General features: G+C 40.7%; 1 protein-coding gene across 8 annotated transcripts in view; it reads right to left on the reverse strand.

Moving 5' to 3' along the window:
- The window catches only part of mpdz (multiple PDZ domain crumbs cell polarity complex component), a 104,209-nt gene extending 89,918 nt beyond the window's left edge, over positions 1–14,291 (reverse strand). For 7 of the 8 annotated variants that reach the window (XM_082151228.1, XM_082151226.1, XM_082151223.1 and 4 more), the window contains exons 1-2: positions 14,178–14,291; positions 10,865–10,939 (exon numbers count right to left, since the gene is read on the reverse strand). In XM_082151228.1, the coding sequence (XP_082007354.1) occupies positions 10,865–10,880 (16 nt within the window). In that variant the 5' untranslated portion in view covers positions 10,881–10,939; positions 14,178–14,291. Of the gene's footprint in view, positions 1–10,864; positions 10,940–12,266; positions 12,341–14,177 lie in introns of all 8 variants that reach the window. The other variant, XM_082151222.1, reaches the window with a different exon arrangement.
- Between the last annotated feature and the right edge of the window lie 7,297 nt (positions 14,292–21,588).

Below are 21,588 nucleotides of genomic sequence, written 5' to 3' on the forward strand. Positions count from 1 at the left end.
GCTGAATCCAATAATAGCAAAACGAATCACTTATTCTAAAAAAATAAATAAGTATAGACGAATCCGACATATGAGGGCTGTTTTAACAGTAACATTTTACTATTTATTGTCATTTAACGAATTTTAAAAACAAAGATGGATAATACAAAATGCTTTCTGACATTTTGATAGAAAAAAACACAAGCAAGAACAAATGAAATGGTTCAGATCAAATGAAAGCAAAAAGGTACAAATTAACCATTTTTAAAAAGCATATTTACCTTTTTTTATGAACTGTCAAAGAGGTATGCAGTGTGTTTGTATGCAAATGCAGTATGAAGGGACTGAGTTGTTGTGTGTGACTGGTTTGTGCTGTCATGCCTGGCTAACGCCCGGAAAAGCCCCAGAATCCTGCTATTGGGACTCAGGCATTGCGCTCCTGCTGAGGGCATTAGAGAGACGTTATCGCCTCCAGGTTTGAGTGAACCAGCCGAGGTCATTTCCATTCTCACGGAGTGTGACTAAACCAGTGTGTGTGGAGTATGTGGAGCTCTCTACCTGTTCAGAAACCACTGACTGTAAACAATCCCACAACCACCAACAGGTCCAAGAAAACTTTCACGCAGAGTAAAACATTCTCTCTTTCTTTCTTTCAACTTTCTTTTTCTTTCCGCTAGGGCTAAACAAAACAGTTTATATCGATATACAATAGTTTGATATTACGAGCACATCTGAAAAATAATGGATGACACAGAGTGAACTGCTGCGGGGAAAGTGCATAATCCAATTTGTCCTAAAAATGAGACATGCTTTATATAAGGGTTTCAAAATAACTCTGAATATATAGTTAACAATTAGGCCTATAGTTTAATGTGACTTGACCGTATCGCCCAGCCCTACTTGCTGCTACATACACTGCCATGTTTTTTGGACACATCAGTGGCATGGAGAGTTACTCAAGCAAAAATTATAGAAAAGATGCAAGATGCAAAAATAAAATCTGCTCAAATATCTTGATAAATATTTTTAAAACACATATAGACTACTGTTCAAAAGTTTGGGGTTGGTAAGATTAAAAAATTGTCATAAAGAAGTCTCTTGTGCTCACCAAGGCTGCATTTATTTGATTAAAAATACAGTAAAAACAGTAACATATTATTACAATTAATTTGTTTATATATATATATATATATATATATATATATATATATATATATATATATATATATATACATATACATATACATATATATATATATATATATATATATATATATATATATATATATATATTGTTTTTTTAAATGTAATTTATTCTGGTGATGTCAAAGCTGATTTTTAAAAATCATTATAATATGCTGATTTGCTTGTGTTGAAAACAGTTGTGCTGCTTCATGTTTTTGTAGAAACCATTAAGTTTTAGATTTCTTTGATAAATAGAAAGCTCAAAAGAACAGCATTTATTTGACAGAAATATTTTGTAACATTACTAATGCTTTTACAGTAATTTTTTAATCAAAATAAAAGTGTTAATTTCTTTATAAAATTATAAAATCTTACTGGCCTCAAACTTATGAACAGTAGTAATGCATTTTGATTAGAATAAAAAAAAACAATTAACATTAAAACATTTTTCATATATTTAAATCTTATAAAAGTCTTATAAAGGATCTTTCGATTACTAGTGGCGCATTTCCACTGCATGGTACGGTACAGTACGGCTTGGTATGGTTCACTTTGGCGCTTTTCCACTGCATGGTATGGTGCGGCTCGGCTCGGTTCACTTTGTTGCGCTTTTCCACTGCATGGTACGGGTCGCTTCGGCTTGCTTTAAATGGTACCACCTCTATTGAGGTTCCAAACATACCGTACCGATACTAAAATGTGACGTGAAAACACTAGACATCACTGATTGGTCAGAGAATCGTCACAACCAGCGTCATTGGATTTGCAACACAAGACACCAAACGCGCTAGATTTAAATAGCAACAGCCACCGCAGTATTATTTGTTCGCACAATTTTTATTAAACGACTTTTTTAAACAAAAATAAATGGCTGTATCGTGGTGACTGGTCAGTAGACGAGGTGCAGACATTCCTTTCGTTGGTAGCTGAGGAGCGGATCCAGCGAGAGCTGGATATTGCGACCAGGAATGAAAACGTTTTTCAGCAACTTTAATGAGCAGTCTATAATCCCACCCAATTTTAAGTGGTACTAAACTGCAGTGGAAAAACAAACCGAGCCGTTTCGAGCCGCGTTGAGCCGCGTTGAGCCGAATCGTACCACGCATTGGAAAAGCAAAGTGAGCCGAGCAGAGCAGAGCCGCGCCGAGCCGTACCATGCAGTGAAAAAGCGCCATTGCATAACCCCAGTTCTCTGATAACAGAAGTGAGGTATCTCACTATGAGAAACGCCTCAGGCGTGACCAATCCTAGAAGCACCAATTACACCACATTTGTCAGTAGACAGATTAATCACAACAGTGATGTGGGTGTCACGTGAGGTTGCAGGAAGGCAGACGGAGACGAGGATATATTTCCAACGCGAAGGTTTAAAAGGAGTAATATACAGGACAGCAGAACAGGCAGCAACACACACTAAATACAACGGAGATCGGACAAAGCCTGACTGAACAGACGGAACACGCAAACACAGATGACACTGATTAACGGAACACAGGTGATACAGATGATGATGATTGACTAAACACAGGTGATACAGCTGAACTGATAATGACAGTGAAGATGACACGTGACATGTGAATACAAGCAGACAAGTCCAAATGAAAACAAACTAACCCAAACACCACTGTCATAGCGGGAGTCCCGCCTCCCTAAAATATATTGCTGTAAGCGGTCCCCACTTTATTCTCAGCATATCTCTTCTCCATGCAACTGCAAGGAAGGAAGTGTGGTGAGATACTTCACTTCTGTGTTCAGAGAACCGGGGTTACGCAAGTAACCTAAACTTTTCTTTCAACCATTCGTTTGGTATTTCACTATGGGATATAGACAACTCTTGTATTGCAGAAATACTGTCCGAAGCAGGCATGTCAACCAACTCAATGATTTATGTAACTAACATGAAGCTCTTAACTATTCTCTGAATCTATCTATTCTCTTTTTTTTTTAAACAGATCGCTGACTCACTCACTTTAGGTACAAACGCTGGATTAGTTTTGAAAGTTACTCTTGAGTAATCCATATCAAACTGCATTCAGGAGTTATGAACCGACAAAACGTGAAGTTTACTTTCCCGTTTCGTGATTGAAAGCCAATAATAAAGCAGCCTTTAATAAAAGAAGCCTCATAACTCTTCATACGAGTGGGAGTTGACCTATGGTATCCCTGTCAATCCCCACATGGCATGCAGAAAATGTGGCAAGATAAACCTTAAAAGTGTAAAAGGCTCTTCCCTTATCTAAAAGTTTCTGCAGAAAACACACAACAGAACAGAGAAAAGGAATTCTGTGTCTATGTGTGCATTGTCGTTCTAACACATTTAATTTCCGATCATATGCAAAGCGCGTTGAAGCTGCTCTCACATTCTGAATAGTCTCAATCACCCTTGAAGGCAAACCCCTAACATTCAAGTTTAACCTCTCTTGGGCCAGGCTCAAAGAGTTGCTTCGTCCAGGGCCAGGTGAAAAAAATGTCCCGGTGCGCTTGTGAGAGGAGGTCCCTGTGCAGCGGGAGAGGCCAAGGCTGGTCACGCAGGAGAATATCTTTGTCAGCCACAATTTTCGGGCCAGTTTCGGCGATCAGTATGACTAAGTGACCGCATTCTCTTTAAGTGCTGTACGATCAGACTCAGTGGAGGAAACGCATAAAGCAGTGAGTTTGGCCATGGGTGCACTAGAGTATCCACACCCATAGCGTACCTACTCTAACCAGTGAGAAAGAATAGAGGGCAGTGAGTGTTTTCATGCGAGGTTCAGAGATATATGGCAGCTCCCACAACTGGCTCACTACCTGAGTGAGGAAAGTCCCTTCTCCGTACAAAGGATTCCCTCTGGACAGGAGATTCGCCCCCATATTCATTATTCCCGGGACAATCGTTGCCCATAATAACAACGCAATTAGTTTTTGTGCCAGACTGTGAAGCTGAGGAGAATGTGTGCCCCCTGAGATTTAAGTATGCCACCACCATTGTGCTATCTGATCTGCTCAAAATGTGGTGGTTCCTTAGGAACTGCACAAAATGTTTCAATGCCAGAAACACTGTTAACTGTTCTTGGAAGTTTATGTGTGTGTTCTGTAGCGAGATGGGCCAATTGTTTTTGCTATCTTGCCCTCGCACACTGCACCCCAACCTGTGAGCAACGTATCCATCGTCACAACCTTTCTCAGAGACTGCCCCTTGTGGAGACTGCCCCTAGTGGAGTCCCTGATTCAATAAATGCACAATCTTTTTTTATTTATTATTATTATTATAATTTTTTAAAGAGCATGCATGCAGAGTGATGATACTATCACTTTGCGGTTGAGGTGGTATTTTGGCTGTGGCTATATTTGGTGGCTGTCTAGTGCTGAAACTCTCTCACTCACAACAGTCCCAGTGGAATAACCGAGGCAGTAGAGGCACAGGCACAGAGGAGCAGATCTTCCAAATAAGCTGACACTCTGAGACCCACTATTCTCAGCAGTGTCAGAGCTGCTTAGACACATTTGCTGAACAATCTTGGGGCTAATGAGAGCCCAAAAGGAAACATTAAAAATTCATAGGCTGTGCCTTGATAGGCAAACTTGAGAAATGTTCTGTGTGCTTGGTAGATGCTTATGTGAAAATATGCATCCTTCAGATAGAAGCCAGTCTTTGGGACGAATAAAGTGAGATAACTGCCTTAAAGTCAAGTTTTGGACATCCCCAACTCCTCCATATTATGAACGTCCAGCCTATAGAAACCTTTAACAGGCACCCTATGTGAGAATGACTTGTCCCAGAAATGTTGCATCTCTGCAACGCATGCTGGGACGGCTGGAATCAGTTGCTTGACTGGGGAAGTGCGTCATGACAGCCTCTTCCCATCATATAACTCCCTTTACGTGTCCTGGCCTTCCTGCTTCTTCCTGGCCAGTTAATAGAGAGTTAAGCAGCTGCTTTCCTATGCATTTCAATGAGGTCCAATTCCCCTGGCATGGGGGAGGGGGGCCAATCTATGGAACTGCCAGGTCAAGAAAAAAGATTAGGAGGGGAGATAGCATTCTCTTAGTCTTCTTCCAAATCCTTTTCCAAGCTATCACCTCATCATCTTCCTCCTCCTCCTCCTCTTTGTCCCCCGCCAAGGAGTCTGATGCAAAGAGGGGGATGAAGTTCAGGAGCGATCTCATCCATCAGCTCTCACCAGTGCTGAGGAGCAACCTCATCTATATCCACAGGAGGTGCTGAAAAACTTGGGTCCCCTTTAGTCATGACTGTGACTCGTACTCTGCGTTCTAAAACCCTTAACTGGAAATTAATGCAGTGCGGGCAGCACTCGGGATTAGCAAGAGCATCCTGTGTGTGTCCAACTCCCAAACACTCTATGCACAGAGGGTTAGAGTCTTTAGAAGAAATATGGATGTGCTCGCAGTCGCCATAACAGAGATGGGAACCCCAGGGGATTAACGAGATCACCACAACATGCCATCACAATATAGGGTCTTATTAGCAGTTATTCTCGTAATATGGCAGGATCGGCCAATCCATCACATCACTTAACATGAGGGTGTGAGGGAGCTGTAACTGCTTGAAGAAAGTGAGAACTTGATTTGCTGGTCCCCACCACAAGGAATAGAAAAACAGCAGAAAAAAGCAGCCACGTTTGGCAACATACCTAAGATAATGGCTGGTCCTTGAATAGTTTAGAGGCCACCCCTTGCGAGGTTCTGCTAAGGAAAGCTTCCAAATAGGATCTTCACCGGAAAGAGAACGAAAATAAATTGGTGTAATTGGTTCTTCCAGGATTGGTCACGCCCCAGGCATTTCCCATAGTGTGATACTGAACAAATGTTTGGTTTAAAAGGTTTATCTTACAAAACAAGCAAACTTGTTCAGGTCAAATTTCACTGCAAAATATTATTATTTTTATTTACTAATAATAATTATTTTAATTTTATTTTGCATAAAGGAAATGCAGCCTCCCAAATATAATTTTGAAATATGACTCGGATTTTCTTGACAGGCTCCTTGAGATTCAGCTCATTTTCTCAATCTTACTGCACTTCGCACAACAAGAATGGTTAAGATCAGACGAGGTGTCAGACGATTTTGCCGGGGCTTCAGCCCCGAATGTTTTGAGTGTAGCCCCGAATGTATTTTGAAAAGTTGACTGACAAATATGAAACCGGACAATAGCCTATGTAAACCCCCGAAATCATAAGTTGCCTTATTTTATTGTGCTTTGGCTTTACTGCTGTCTCTGACTGGTGATTGTTGAAATCTGTCTCGCACAGAGACGCACCACGTGAGTAATTTCAGCCTATCCTAGAATATCTCCAGGATTTGCGCGCAACAGCAAACAATCTCACAGCAATAAAAATAAAATAAAAAAATAACGCAGTCAGCACCGCCGCACAGTCCTCTGTCAGATAAGATGTTGTCAGGCTATATATGTTGTCAGAACGGGCGAGATCTCACAGGCTTTAGGGGGAGACGAGGGGCAAAAAGCAGTGGCCGCCGGACGCAGGTGCACCTGTGTCACGCCAGACCGCTCTATTGGAGGGACAGCCTCGCAACCCTTCACCGCTCCTCCGTCAAGAGTAGTGAGGAGGGAAAAGCTCATCTCACCCTCCAATGCTGCAATCGGCATCCTGTCCTCTGGAGAAGCCCCGAATGAAAAGGCTGGTCGGTCCATCACAGAGGGACCTACGCGCTCAATGGGGGGCTTCACCAGCTACGATGTGATAGAGGAGTGAGGGGCCCACAGGGATTGGTTACTGGGCGGGGGAGCCTCACTATGATCCTCTGATCACCCATCCCGTAGCGGGGCATGGTAATGGGGACTCCACCTTCACGCATGAAGGTGAGTCTCGATCTCAACACCGCGATAGTCATATCCTCGCAATGAGAACACAAACTATCCACAAAAGCTGCTTCAACGTGCTGCATATATACACATAAGCCGCGTTTCCACCGCAGGAACTTTCCCCAGGAACTAGGGACTTTGGGCTGGTACTCGATGTGTTTACACCGTAGGAACCAGGGTCTAAATGAAGTTCCGGGTAAATATTTCCCCCTCCGATAGTCCCTGCTCATGAGGTAGTACTTTTTCAAAGTTCAGGAACTTTCAGGGGTGGGACTTGTGCGCTGCACAAGCTGATTGGTTGCGTTCACGCCGCATTTTGGTTGGATGATTCCACGCAGCATTTTATTTATTTTTAACCTCCCTTTTTAAAAAATCTATTGCGGTTCGTGTCGTGGCTTCATGCAGTAAGAGTTGTCTGTCTGCAAATATGGAATTTAATAAAAAAAACTGGTGGACTGGCGACGAGTTTCAGGCTTTATTAAGGGTATTTGTGGAAGAGGAAACTTTCTGCGCGTTCGTCCCAGCCATCTCACGGTCAATGTCCGCAATAGCTGATAACATACAAATTTTATATCTAACGTTAGCATTACGAGCTTACTGAACACGCTTTATCAGTGCTCGTCTCTTTTCTGCCACAGCTTTTATTATTAAGTCATTATGTTTACACATTGTCATCTATTGCAAGGCACTCCAAACCATGTTACAAATTTACTATAACAGGATTGAAATAGCGCTTTGAGGTTAGTAACAAACAACTATTTACAAGACTATTCACTATTTATGATTGATAGACGGGGTTCGGGCTTTTTTTAAGCTTATTTGCGAAAGAGGAATTTTTTTTGCGCGTTCGTCCCAGGCATCTCACAATAACTGATAACATACGTTGTCTAATTTTATACGCATACGAGCTTTCTGAACACGCTTTAGTATCAGTGCTCGTCTATTTTGTTTTGTGAATTACCTAAACCAATACATAACTGCAGCACAGTTTGAATCTCCTCCATACTTATTATAAATGTGGCGCTCAAAACTGATTACTGTCCGTCGCAGACTGGGAGAAGCAGTTGCGCGCAGTTTACCTTCCCGGTAGGCTACTTTAGACCGCGGTGTAAACGCAAAAAGCAACCGGTCTGGGGCGAAAAAAGTTCCTGGGAAAAAAGTTCCTGGTACAAATTGTTCCGGGTAATTTCGGTGGAAACGCGGCTATACATTATATACACATATATATTATACATATTTATATATATATACACATTCTACAAACACGTGATACAACTATTGTGACCGTCCATTTGGGGGGACAGGGAACGATCGCATCCAGAAACGCACGGGTGGAATGGCATCTTGAAAAAGATGCAAACGGCGTGTTGCTCTTTCAGGAAATGGGACCCATCACCAGTGCCGGAGCACACAGGGGAATGACCGCGGCAACACTGAACAGTGAACTGAAACAGTGAAGCACTCATTTTTCCGCCCTCTAACCAGCCGTCAACAAACACAGAAATTTGATGCTGGTAAAACAGCAGTTGAGAGCTCAAAGCTTGCAATCACCGCTGCACTCGCGCTGTAGAACCACCAGCAACTGGGAGAGTCTTCCTAGAAGAACACCGACACACTCGCTCGTTGTATACATCAATACTCTTTAGAGACATCAAAAAAACGATCGGCTCCGAAGCAAAAAGCAACTAGTGCGTGCATCCACTTCCGTATTTATACCCGCGCCGCGGGGGCAGAGTGTGTGATGCGAATCACGCACGCCAATTGCACTGGCTCATTCAATAGTACTCGAAGATGACAGGCTTCCTAGCGTGATCCCATTCAGTCAGCGTCGACTACGTCGAACGTGAACGACTGAAAGGGAAGCAGCGGTGCCGGCGCCTCTGATCAGAGTCTACGTGCTGCATGACCCTGTGCAAGCACAAAACAATACAGGAGTAGAGGAGAATCTACAAATATTGTTTGTTTAGATTTAAACACTTCGAAATAGATCATATTCATAAAAAGAATTTTGGTGTATGCACAATTTGCAACCCGGACATGGTATGTAACGGTCTCTTATGGATAATTTCTCATAATATCTAGAGATTATGAAGATATTTGATGTTGAGTTTTTTTTGCTGTCTGAAACATAAAATAGATGGTGCTTTTCTTCAAATATCTTGCAGTTTTGCAATGTTGTGTGGCACAATCTGGCTAATTTCTTGAATTTTGTGTCAAGCTAAGTGAACAATATGAGTCTCAAATTAAGTGTGTAATGTATATGTTTTCTATGAAGATAGAATTCACAGAAGTTAGTGACAAAACCTCATGACATCCAGAAACATTCTCAAATAAAAAACATAAATATAAATAGCAATGTAAATAAAATATTACTAAAATGTATAATAGCCTATATATAAATAAATAATACTAAAATAACACTGGACTAATTAAGCTATTCTAAACAGTTTTTATAAGATTCATATAATTTGCATGTAGTTAAACTATACCCTTTTGAAAAAGTAGCTATCTAGCAGAAAGTATGGATATATGATAGTATACAATCATATATGCACAAGGTTAATTAGGCTTGGCATATTTAGATTTTGTCTATTCGCAAATCTAAATATGCCAAGCCTAATTAGCCTTGTGCATATATGATTGTATACTATCATATATTCACTTCTGAAAAGTGAAAAGTTAATACAAATTGAATTTGACAGGTCTTTTTTACAGCATTGAATAAATGCCATTAAAAGAAATAAGGTATCACTGTTTATTGCGGATTTTAAAGCTTACTGAACTTTAAATGTTTTGGATATCTACAGTTTTACAAATAAACACAACATAAGATTGACCCTCTGTATTAATTGTGGCCCCTCTTGTGCCCCCCAGTTTAAAAAATCCTAGAATCGCCCCTGTGTGAGCCGTGTGCTCGCGGCGCGCATTCTTCAATATCACGCGCAAATTCACTGTATCACGCAAAAGAAACTACGAGCATGTAACGTCGTGTTCTGTCGTCAATTAAGTATTGAAATAACCAAAAGGGAGATTAAAGCTGCATCAAAACTCTGTCGGGGCTTTTGTATTCCTTTGTAGGCTACATAAATGTTACACATTTTGGCGTAGGCCTACTCATTTTTCATTATTAATATTCTAACATTTTATCAATATTGCAAAGTCATCAAAACTGCCTCGAGTCATAAAACCCTTTTTTTCAACATTTATCCTCATTCTCGTGTTTAAGAATCTGTTATCTGCTTGACAAATAATTTATGCTACTGCCCACTGACATGCTTTTAAAGCTATTGTTATCCACATTTTTGGGGCCTTCAAACACCTTAAAATGCACATATGTAGGTCCTGATAAATCCAAATTTTCTCGATTTGAGCATGCCCCCGAACCCACCTGACAACCTCACATTTGAATGCGCGTGTTTTTGTTGTAATGTGGGCTGGTGTGGCTACAGTGTCAGGGCTGAATTTTTTAACCAGTCTCTGCCCCCCGCATATAAGCCTACAATATACATTATTCTCTGTATCGAATCATGTTATCATATTACCCACCCCCACCCCCTGATGTTTTTCAAACCTAGAAACGCCCTTGGTGAAGATTCCCGTACATGTATCTTTTAGTGTAATACTATTAAACTTTTCTACCACAAATAAAAATTCACCTGCAGTAACAGGGATTTTAAATGCAATATGCAGTTTGAGTTTCAGAAACCCAGAGAGACTGTTGCTGTTGCTAAGACTGATGTGTCACGCCGTCTCATTCTACAGTGGAGCACAAATGCCCTCCTGTTCACAACCAATTACCCACAATCCTGCACAGTACAATAAGACATCAGAGGCCATATTTCCACAGAAATGTTATGACCAAAAATAAATGAACTTACCCATTGTTTCGATCATCTTGTGCCTTCGTTCCTCTCTCTAATGTCTTCCCTCATTACCTGGGTTTCAAGTTATGCCTGAAATCAACAAAAATTCACATTTAGCTCCAAGTGCACTTGACTTACAACACTAATTTTTTGTCTGCCTCTATTAATTTATTGCATCTACTACATCATGTTTGATACATTAATTTCTAAGGCATCTAAATTATAAACATGATCAAAACTTTGCTGAAAAACCTATGCCTGCTGTTGCCTGATTGACATTTTTAGTAAGTAAAAGGCCTTTTAGTATAATTGTAAAACGTCTTTTTGCAGTGAAATATTTAGGCCTACTGATTTTTATAAAGTAAACATAATAATTAATTGCATATTGTTAGTAATATTAAAAGATGAACATTTAAAGGACTAAAGAACTTAGGTTTACTTGATTATCCATACACCATTCTTTTTTGTGTGAAAAAATAAAGTATCAAATATGATCCATCAGGTATGATCCATCAGAAACTTTTATTTGTTCATCTCTCAATCATCATTGTATTGCATTGCATTATTTTTTTTAAACTACAGAGCTTAGATCATAAAACTAAGCATTTAAATGTCATCTTACTAAGACATATTATTAGCAGTGACAACTGATATTTATATTATTTTTTTGTAAGTAGTCTGTTATACTGTTATAATGATCTCACTGATTTAGCCTACATTACAAGCTATCAGAATTTCATCTTACTTTTTGTCCATATAGAATAAATATCAGCATCTGCACCAAATGTACATATTTTTGCTCATTTTGGGCCTCTGAATAAAATTGAGGTGTTTTTCTTCCTCCTCGAGTGTGAACTTTATATTCTCACTATATCATACTATATGAGCCATAAAAGCATGACATATCAAATATGATAGAAAACATAACACATATGCACACTTTATTTAGATTTTCCTTTGTATGTTTAATAAACTATTCCATTTCAAAAAATTAGATTTTTCTTATTATTGTTTCATATGTCAGGCTTTACAGGAATAAAATAATTTAATTCTCAAAAAGAAAACCCCAATGCAAACAGAATTAGTTTTCCCTTTTGTCGTAAATGAACAGTGTACCAGATCATATTCATATACCTGCATATTACAGCACTAGTCTTAAATCTCAGACAGGTCAGGTGACTCGCAGGCAGACGCGCTTTCATCTGACCACCTCGTGGTTCCCATGACGATGGGACACAGAGGTTGGGTCTGGTTTCCTAAGAGACGCTTGTAAGCGACATGACTAGAGTGAATAGCTGCATTGTGGGTTTAAGCACACACTAATGTGAGTTTTTATCATCACTGACTACAATGGGAGGTAGACAAGATTTACCAATGCTGAGGTAAAAGTGGTTGGCCAGAGATAAAAAATACTTGCCCTATCAGCAGTCTGGACAGTGTCTGTAACGTTTTGTGTTGACAAGGCGCTGCTATCTTGATGCTTGGCTGTTTCTGATATGGTAGCAGCAATCACAGTAAAGATTTTTACATTGTTACAAAATATTTTTATTTCAAATAAATGCAGTTCTTTAGAAATTTCTATTCATCAAAAATAGTTTACACAAAAATATGAAGCATCACAAATGTTTTTGACATTGAGAATAATGTTTCTTGAGCAGCAAATCAGCATATAATGATTTCTGAAGGATCATGTGACCCTGAATACTGAAGTAATTATCACAGGAATAAATTACATTGTGCAATATATTCAAACAGAAAACAGTTATTTTAAATTGTAATAAAATGTTACTGTTTTTACTGTATTTCTGATCAAATAAATGCAGCCTTGAGCATAAGAGACTTCTAAAAAAATCTTACTGACCAAAAACTTTTGAACAGCAGTGTAAATAAATAAAAAACCAAGAGCATAAAACCATCACAATTCAAAAGATATGAAACCATGTGAAAACCACTGCATAAGCATAGCATAGCATTAACACTGCAAACCCTATCCGCCCTCTATACATTAGCCTCGCTGCTGTCTTCATATGGACTAATGCTCTTACGTGAGGATTAACCTCTTATGTGACGCTTCCCAACAGTTTTAATTAACGGTGACGACAACATCTACAACAAGAAAGAAGCTGAAGGAGATAAAGTCTTTTCCCTCCTACACATAGTCCCATGACAGTTTAGAGTAAGACAACATGCAGCCAGGACCAATACAAACAGCCATTTCAAACCGATGCATGTGCCATTTCTGAAAAAAATAAAAAAAACAGATCAAAGCTAATATAGTAAAAAGTAGTATTTACTACCCTGCAATTACAGGGTGATAAAGCAATGAATGAGATATCACTATTTGAAGTTACACATATGTAGTTGGCATGTTTTCTGCATAAGACACAGTGTTCCCACAGCAGCTGTTCGCAACATTTTGGTTCATTTTAAGTGTTTATTTGGCCCTGGACTTTTGGAAACACTTTGACAGTATACTTGTTACATGTTATATGTAGTATAATTGTTGTTGTTGTTGTTGTTTTTGTTTGTTTTTTTTCATTTTTTTTTCACAATTCAATAAAAATGCAGCTTCATTGCTTATAACACTAACCAAAACTGCTCACAAGTGATTTTCTTCATGTTTTATATTTCATCTCATGTTTGTCACTGAAACAGTTGTCTCCATGGTAACCAAGTACACTAAATTTAGGGGCAAATTGTTGCTGGTCCTGGAAATTATGTCACAATTCAAGGGACAGGTGTAGTTTGTGTAAAAATAGATCTAAAATAGTTGAATAATTTAAATACCTTTGTTCATTTAGCTCATTGTTTAGTCTTTTTCAAAATGTAATACTTATTTTATTATGAATTTCCATGTTTTAAGAATGCTAATCTGGATCTGGGACAAGGTCATTTCAAAAGTAGCTTTTGAAAGTAATAATAGCTTTATTGTGCACCTCATATAGCAAAAATCCACCCTCGGTACATAAAAGTGCCTGCTTTGGGACATGTCCCGTTACTCGGAGATCGCGCTGATCTCTTTGTGTCCTCAGGCCTGTCGGGAATAAAATCCGCTTTTCGTACAGTGCACCGATGAAGCAACAGGCTGCTGGCGTGACGAACTACGACAAAAGTTCACAAAACAGAGCAAACGAAGTGCGGAAACGGCATTAAGACAACGATATACGGGCGGCTTTAATATAAGGATAGATGATGCGCGCGACATTGTTTCATTCTAACAAAAGCGTTAGTCACAATGTAGCCTATCCACAACATGATTAAATCAAAGACAGCAGCGGTATTCACAATCATTCACGGAGAATAATGAGTTTTGAAGAGCATAACTTACAAGAGCAGCGGTATCTCGCTACGGGACGGAGTCTGTCCGGTTGTGTTGTGTTAAAGATGGGCGCTGTGTTTGAAACTGGAGCCGCCCCGCGCGCGCGCGCGCACACACACACACTCCTGCGCCGCTCTGTGGCTGCCAAGACCACTGAACCCCTGTAACCCTCACAAACATCAGAAGAAAATTGCACTAGAATCGGTATGGAAGTTTAGGAGGGGGAGGGGGATTTATATCGCACATTTCAGACTTTAGAACTCGCAAAGAGTTTATTTCTCGGAATTCTGAGGGGGGACGTCACAATTGTGAGATGTAAATATGCAATTGAGAGAAATAAAGTGCGAATTGCGAAATATGAACTAGGAATGGCAATGGGGAAAAGTCATAATTGAGATAAAAAGTAGCAATTACTACTTTTTATTCCGTGGTGGAAACACTGGATTCCATATGGAGGACCTACTAAAAGTTAGTTTAGGAATATTTTTATTACATATTCAAAATTGTGAAACCTGTGCTAGTTGTCACATGGAAATGTTCTCATGCCAACAGCAGAACACTAACAGGAAAAGACCAACCTACAATGCTTTCACATTCCACTGGGCAAAAACTGCAGACATGCCTGTCACTCTCTCCTTCTCCTCTTCAGTTACTCAGGTCAATAAAAGTTCACTTCCAGTGAATGATTTATTTATTAGCTACATTTCTTTGTTTTGATTGTGGAAGATGGAAAAAAGTCCCAGACTTCCAGTCTCAAATTTATATTACACTACAATGTTTGTTATGTAAACAGCAGCTTAAAGGCCCCCTGAAATCAAAATTTTAGTTGTTTAGCTTTTAGTAATAATATATTTTTCTTAATAGGCTGCTGCCACCACCTTTAATTATTTAAGCCAGTATGGTCTGACACCTGAAGACAAAACACCACCACAACTTCAGTCAAAATATGTAGTTTTATTAACAGAGGGGACTACAAGGACAGGCTAAACACAACCTGGAAAGCCGTAGAACTACACAGAGCACTACGTGAATTCACTCACTCATTTCATTGGTGACAAACCCCAGAATCAATTAACGTACAGAAAGTGGAACTTCAAACTCATTTAAAACCTCAACCTCATGCACGTGCAAAAAGGTACCTATGGCTGTTCCCTAAACCCTCCCGATTTCAGTTCCATCCACCCTTACAACCACGCTCTATTTTTAAGAAGCACAACTTCATTTAATGCATCAGTTTAAAATAAAAATATAGAAACAGTCTTAAAGGGCCCCTATTATGCTATTTTAAAGTTTCCTAATGTTGTTTTGGAGTCTCCTACAACATGCATCAAAGGTAAAAAAAACTGTTTCATTTACTCATAATATACATTTGCACATCACCAGATTTTCAATGATTCTCAAACGACTCGTCAAATGAATCAATCTCTCTAAATCCCTCCTTTCCACAAGATACTCTGCTCGGATTGGCCAGACAGTTCAGTCTGTTGTGATTGGTTTACCGTGTACAGCGCGTCGAAAACAAAAAATCCCATTGCCATAACAACGTCAGCTCTGCGTGTCCTGGGGCCTCATTTATTAGTCTCGCATAGCCAGACCTTCAGACTGACGGCAGAAGGTCTGGACTCTATCGCAGCATTTCTTGGCCAAGGACCGCCCAAGAGGACGTTTGACTGACATGTAACACAACCAATCACAGTTTGTTTTGTACCGCGTCATATTTAGGGGCGTGACAATATAATGTTGATGTCCCTACAATAACAGACCGGCGTGCATCTAATAAATTATTCATTCAAGAACCTTGTGCAAGTTTACTGCATCAATGGAGCTGCGAACTTCACATACTTTTGAAAATACAGCGTTTAGTTGATCGTGGTAAGCGCTCATTGTCTCAGTTGTAAAAACAACGGCTTTCTTCTTCCACAAGGGGTTTTGGCATCATGACATTTGTTTCCCGGCGGACCGAAAATAAACGCGACACTCGCGCCCCCCGGAAATCCGATAAAATTCAACCAATCAGATGACGACTTCGACATTCCTGAAGTGTTTCCAGTTAAGTGTACCATATGCATCAGACGTTTAGCCAACGTTCCGTGGGCGTGACGTCTGAGGCTGAGACTACATTTATAAACGTTGCGTATGCACAAAACGCGGCGTACACCGCTACGCAATAATTGGTATTTATAAAAAGCAAACTTAACGGGAAAATGTGCGGTCCTTCACGCAAACTCTGACCCAGGCGTACGCACAAAAACGGGTGAAATGAGAAATGGCGACACCGTCGGCAGATGGAAGAAACACGTGAAAGTGTGCGAAAGTGTGTGAAACTGTAGACCGTTGTGTAAAAGAAATGGCAATACTGCCTCTCATAAATAACATGAAGACTTCACAAAGCAAGTCTTACAATTAACAGCCTACACGAACACCCGTTTGATCGATCTGCAGTGTAAAACAAACAAAATCAAACGAAGATTACAACAGAAATGCAAATTAACACATATTTTCAAAGAAAAGTGAAATATGTTCTGCAATAATATTGGCAAGTTATGCAATTCATCCTCATAACACATCTTCAAAACGTGCCTCACTGCTGAACACGAAATCCAGGGGGAGGAGTTGGATCCAGATCCAACTCCTCCCACCTTACATATACCTAAACCTACCCATCTCCACCCCCTGATCCCTAAACCCACCCCTAAACCTACTCATCTCCACCCCCTGATCCCTTAACCCACCCCTAAACCTACCCATCTCCACCACCTGATCCCTAAACCCACCTCTAAACCTACCCATCTCCACCCCGATCCCTAAACCCACCCCTAAACCTACCCATCTCCACCCCGATCCCTAAACCCACCCCTAAACCTACTCATCTCCACCCCCTGATCCCTAAACCCACCCCTAAACCTACCCATCTCCACCCCCTGATCCCTAAACCCACCCCTAAACCTACCCATCTCCACCCCGATCCCTAAACCCACCCCTAAACCTACTCATCTCCACCCCCTGATCCCTAAACCCACCCCTAAACCTACCAATCTCCACCCCTTATATCTGGATCTAACTCCGCCCCCTGGATCTCGTGTACTGCAGTGAGGTGCTACTATTACCCCCTGACGCCAATGGCTGTTGGCCCCGACCCTGACCCTCATCCCCAGGCATTTGAGCCAAATGCTGCTGCTGTGCGCCAGCGTTTGGAAGTGATGCGTCAATTGTGAAGAACAACAAAAGGTGTGGAACCATTATATTATTTATTCAAGAATTCCCTCATTGTGCAGTTTATTTCAGTTAGGACAGTCTTGATTTCGCCCAACTCCTTGGCCCCCTCTCTGATTGAGTTAATGACTTCCCTCTGCATAACTCCCGTGCCGTGGAGACGCTGGGCCCAGACGGCTGCTCAGCTGCTGCATCGGAACCACTGGCCCCGCTGGAACACCCAGCGACCGACTGAAATAAAGAATGTTCTATATGAATAAACTGTAATCGCTGTAGCCTACATACATGTGACTGGACTGCATTCATTTTACTTATTTCACTTACCTGTGTCATCCGGTGCATCTGGCGCGTCAGTGTCCCCCTCCGCCTCAGTCACCACTCCACTTAATAGGGATTCCCCAATAATTGCCGCCAGTCTCTCATCAAGAGGGGTCAGCTCCGGTGTCCCCTTTCCCCCACCCGTGGCAGACACACTCTGGTGATTAGGGTTGGGTATCGAGAACCGGTTCCATTTTAGAACCGGTAACAAATTTCCAAAAACCGGGTATTCGATAAGACGCACGCATTACGATTCCTCTTATCGATTCCTGACTATCCGTTATTTCAAATGTAGGCGCGCGGCAAGCACGTTCATAATAGAAGCGACATGGGCCGTGGGCGCGACGAGCATGCAGTGCGTGGCGCTCGTTTTTGCAGGCGCGCCTATGCCTCGGCGAGATGAAAACATCTCAACTTTTCAGAATGGCGCAAGCGGTGCGCAGGTCAAGTGACAAAAAACAACCGACCTTTCTGTAACATCAAAAGCTCGGCTGAACAGCTGATCATAGCTGAACAGGGCGGGTTTTTATTTCTCATCTCCATAAATATATCTAGTAGCCTAGTAAATGGTTGGTTGCATAGCAACGACAGACGCCACGGGAGCGCAAGCGCTTGTGGAAAGAAGGAGACGGCCGTGCTTTTCCATGCATTTGACACGATATGTGAACAGTCTCTAATTCAGGAATCTATGTGGCTTAAAATCATTTTTGTTTAGTTTAAAATGGAGATCACGATTACATACATCAGACAACTACTCAGAATAACATGTTTAGTATAATAGTCTATTTAAAAAAAAAATAACTAGTTTGAATAATTAATTCAAACACTAATTAATTCAGTGTCTCATAAATACTTGTTTAATGAATGAATGATTCACCGTTTTTGAACGAATCTCTCGAGTCTTCTTCAATAAATAATTCAATAAAAAAAAAAACAGTCGATTTTTGCCACCTACTGCTGGAGTAATAATGTAATCAACACCTTTATATGAAGAGACTCCTTTCACTTTAGCCATTTTATTGGTTATTGCTTAAAATTGGCAAGAATAAAAGGTAGAAATATTTATTCTTCAATTATTTGCCCTTTTTTCTCCCTCCAAAAAATATTGGAATCGGAAACAAGAATCGATAAGAACCGGATTCGATAAGCAGAATCGGAATCGGAATCGCTAAAAATGAAACGATACCCAACCCTACTGGTGATGGAGCGCTAGATGCTTTTTTGCATCGACTTTGATGTCTGACCTTTTTCTTTTCTTTTTTTTTTGGCCATGGTCCGAGGTTGTGAGGCTGCAGCATTAACGGCGTCTGCAACCTTTTGCCACTCAAGTGCCTTTTTGGCATTAGTAATGCCCACACTGTGCCCTCCAAACAACATTTTACTCCTCTTTTCCACCTCGCCAACGATAATTTCTACTTCACACTGAGTGAAGTTACGTTTTTTTGGTTTTCCTCTCTGGGTTTGCCATGATTTCGCAATTGATGAATATTAACTTGTGGGCGTTTCACGGACTATTTATGGGCAACTATGGGCGTGACATGAATCCGCAAAAGCTGCGCTACATTTAGAATTGATTGTGATTTATTAAGGGAAAACTGCGTAGGATGTGCGTGCGCACGGTTTTATAAATCTGAATATTTCTGTGCGCACGCACGTCCTATGTTTCATCCGTACGCCACTTCTGATGCAAATCCTACGCAAAGTTTTATAAATGAGGCCCCAGGTCCTGAGGCTTCCTACACTGTAAACTAAACACCGTAACGAACAATGACGTCGATTTTACCATATCAATGCGAGCGCGAGTCCGATGATGAAACATGACGTAACTAGTTATTTAACCCGAACATCCATCGCGAGGACAACTCGAGCAGGACGTTTCTCAGTGATACACTAACGTTACTCAGTTTGAGGTACATGAGATGTTGCAACTGTAATTCCTCAGCATCAGCATTAACAAGTGCATGTCCATCAACCTTTTATTTTACTTGTACTAATTTATTTACAGAGTATTTTTCTAATATATTGCGGTGAACACGTGGAAATAACAGTCCATGTAAGTTATGCAATACATTAGCCGAGCTCTAGCGTGAATGACTGATGTAACAAACATTGATAAAACAAATCTTGCTCCATGCTTAATCTTTACTCAAACTAGAGAGAACAACATACAATCTGCATTAATAGACACAGTTTTAGGTAATCGTGGCCCACAGCTGATTAGCAGAAGTATTTCAGTTAGACAGTAATAATGTGAGTTAGCCAGTTAGCAGGAGACCTACACAATATAAAACTCGCAATGAAGTATTTTGAACTGCATCTTTCAAGAGCAAGCGGTTTGCAAATCCTGCATTGAACTCCGAGATTTGAGAAGAAGTCGTCAGAAAATAAAGGGAACACAGCAAAAGTTTAGGATTATACTGCTGTGATATTGTGGTAAAGATTAACTTTAACCACTGATTCTTTACATGCTCGTCCTTGGGCAGTGAAAAAAAAGCTGGCTTTACCTTCACATTATAGAGCACAGCGCCGTCTTCTTGACATGATGCTATCCAGTATCCACAGGAATCAGCTGCAGGTTTGAGGTTCAAGTTTTCCCTAGTGACTGCGCGCGCAATAAGTGGGCGGGCAATATGCTAATATTTCGTCTTGACGTCACAACGAAACGGCTTATGACTCGTTTGAAAAACAATTAATTTCATTGACTCAGAGTCAACTCTTACTTTTGAAAGACAATAACTTTATATACGGTGCACTAAGCTATGTTACACACTACATTAAAGGTCATTTTCAAAAATACATAATAGGGGCCCTTTAAAAACCACTTAACTCGCCCACGGCGACGTTGCCCCTCCCAATAGTGGGAGTGGGGAATTCCACTCCATTCCGTGAGTAGAATAGATCCCACTGTAAGTCCGTTTCAAAAGGCCAAAGTCCAGCACGCTCTTGTACGCTCTTGCAATTCAATAGCATCAGCATTCAGCATAGTAGCGACAGCACTCCTAACTTCCCGTCCCTATATACTCTCTCCCCGCACCCGCTATCTATCTATCTTCATCGCCGGCGGCCCTTACCAACCGTGAACGACACCCCCCTCCCAAAAAGGTGAGTTCTCGCCGTCCTGTTTACTCTTACAATGTAACCTGAACCAAGCCCCCGTCCGTCTGCATTTGCGCTCCATTTAAACCTTTTTCCACCCCCATCTCTCAATACACAGCTCCTGCCCTGGTGTTTCTCATTTCTCAATCAGTCTCATTAATTAGTTGCCAAGACAATATTCCAAAACGCAACACACATTACAATATGTTAGGCTTGAGGTTTTAAATAAGCTGGTGTGTTCCAAATCAATGACAAAATTCGCATTTAGGAGATATTATAAGCATTAAAAACTTACAGTCTCTCACTTCCGCTAAAATGGATCACTGATTTTTATGACGTCACCGCGGACTTCAGCATCTCATCAAAACTTATGTCCAATCAAATGCTCTCTAGAATCTAAAGCATCCCGCCCCCTATGCTATAAATACCACACGTCATGGAGCAATATGGGTTTTTGCCAGGGTCAATATTCATAGATGCCACCTACATCACTACAAATAGAACGCCGCCATATTTACGACCGACCCGCCCGGTATGGCCGCCCAAACTGCCCATTTGAATGAGAGCGAGAGACAGAGATACCTGGAGAAAATTTCTATTTTAGGATCCGATCCTTATTTGTTACCCCCAGTTTTCTTTAGTCCATTATTATCTGCCCCAGGCTTGCCCCAATTGGCCTTTCATGATATAGAAATACTTAAGTCATAGAGCTTCATGGCGCGCGTTCATGAGAGTCGAGGCGATGTCATGAATGAATCTATGAACCTGCAGCTGTTCGGCTGGCATGAATGAA

The sequence above is a fragment of the Leuciscus leuciscus genome, assembly GCF_965113295.1.
Source record: "Leuciscus leuciscus genome assembly, chromosome: 2".
Classification (NCBI taxonomy): domain Eukaryota; kingdom Metazoa; phylum Chordata; class Actinopteri; order Cypriniformes; family Leuciscidae; genus Leuciscus; species Leuciscus leuciscus.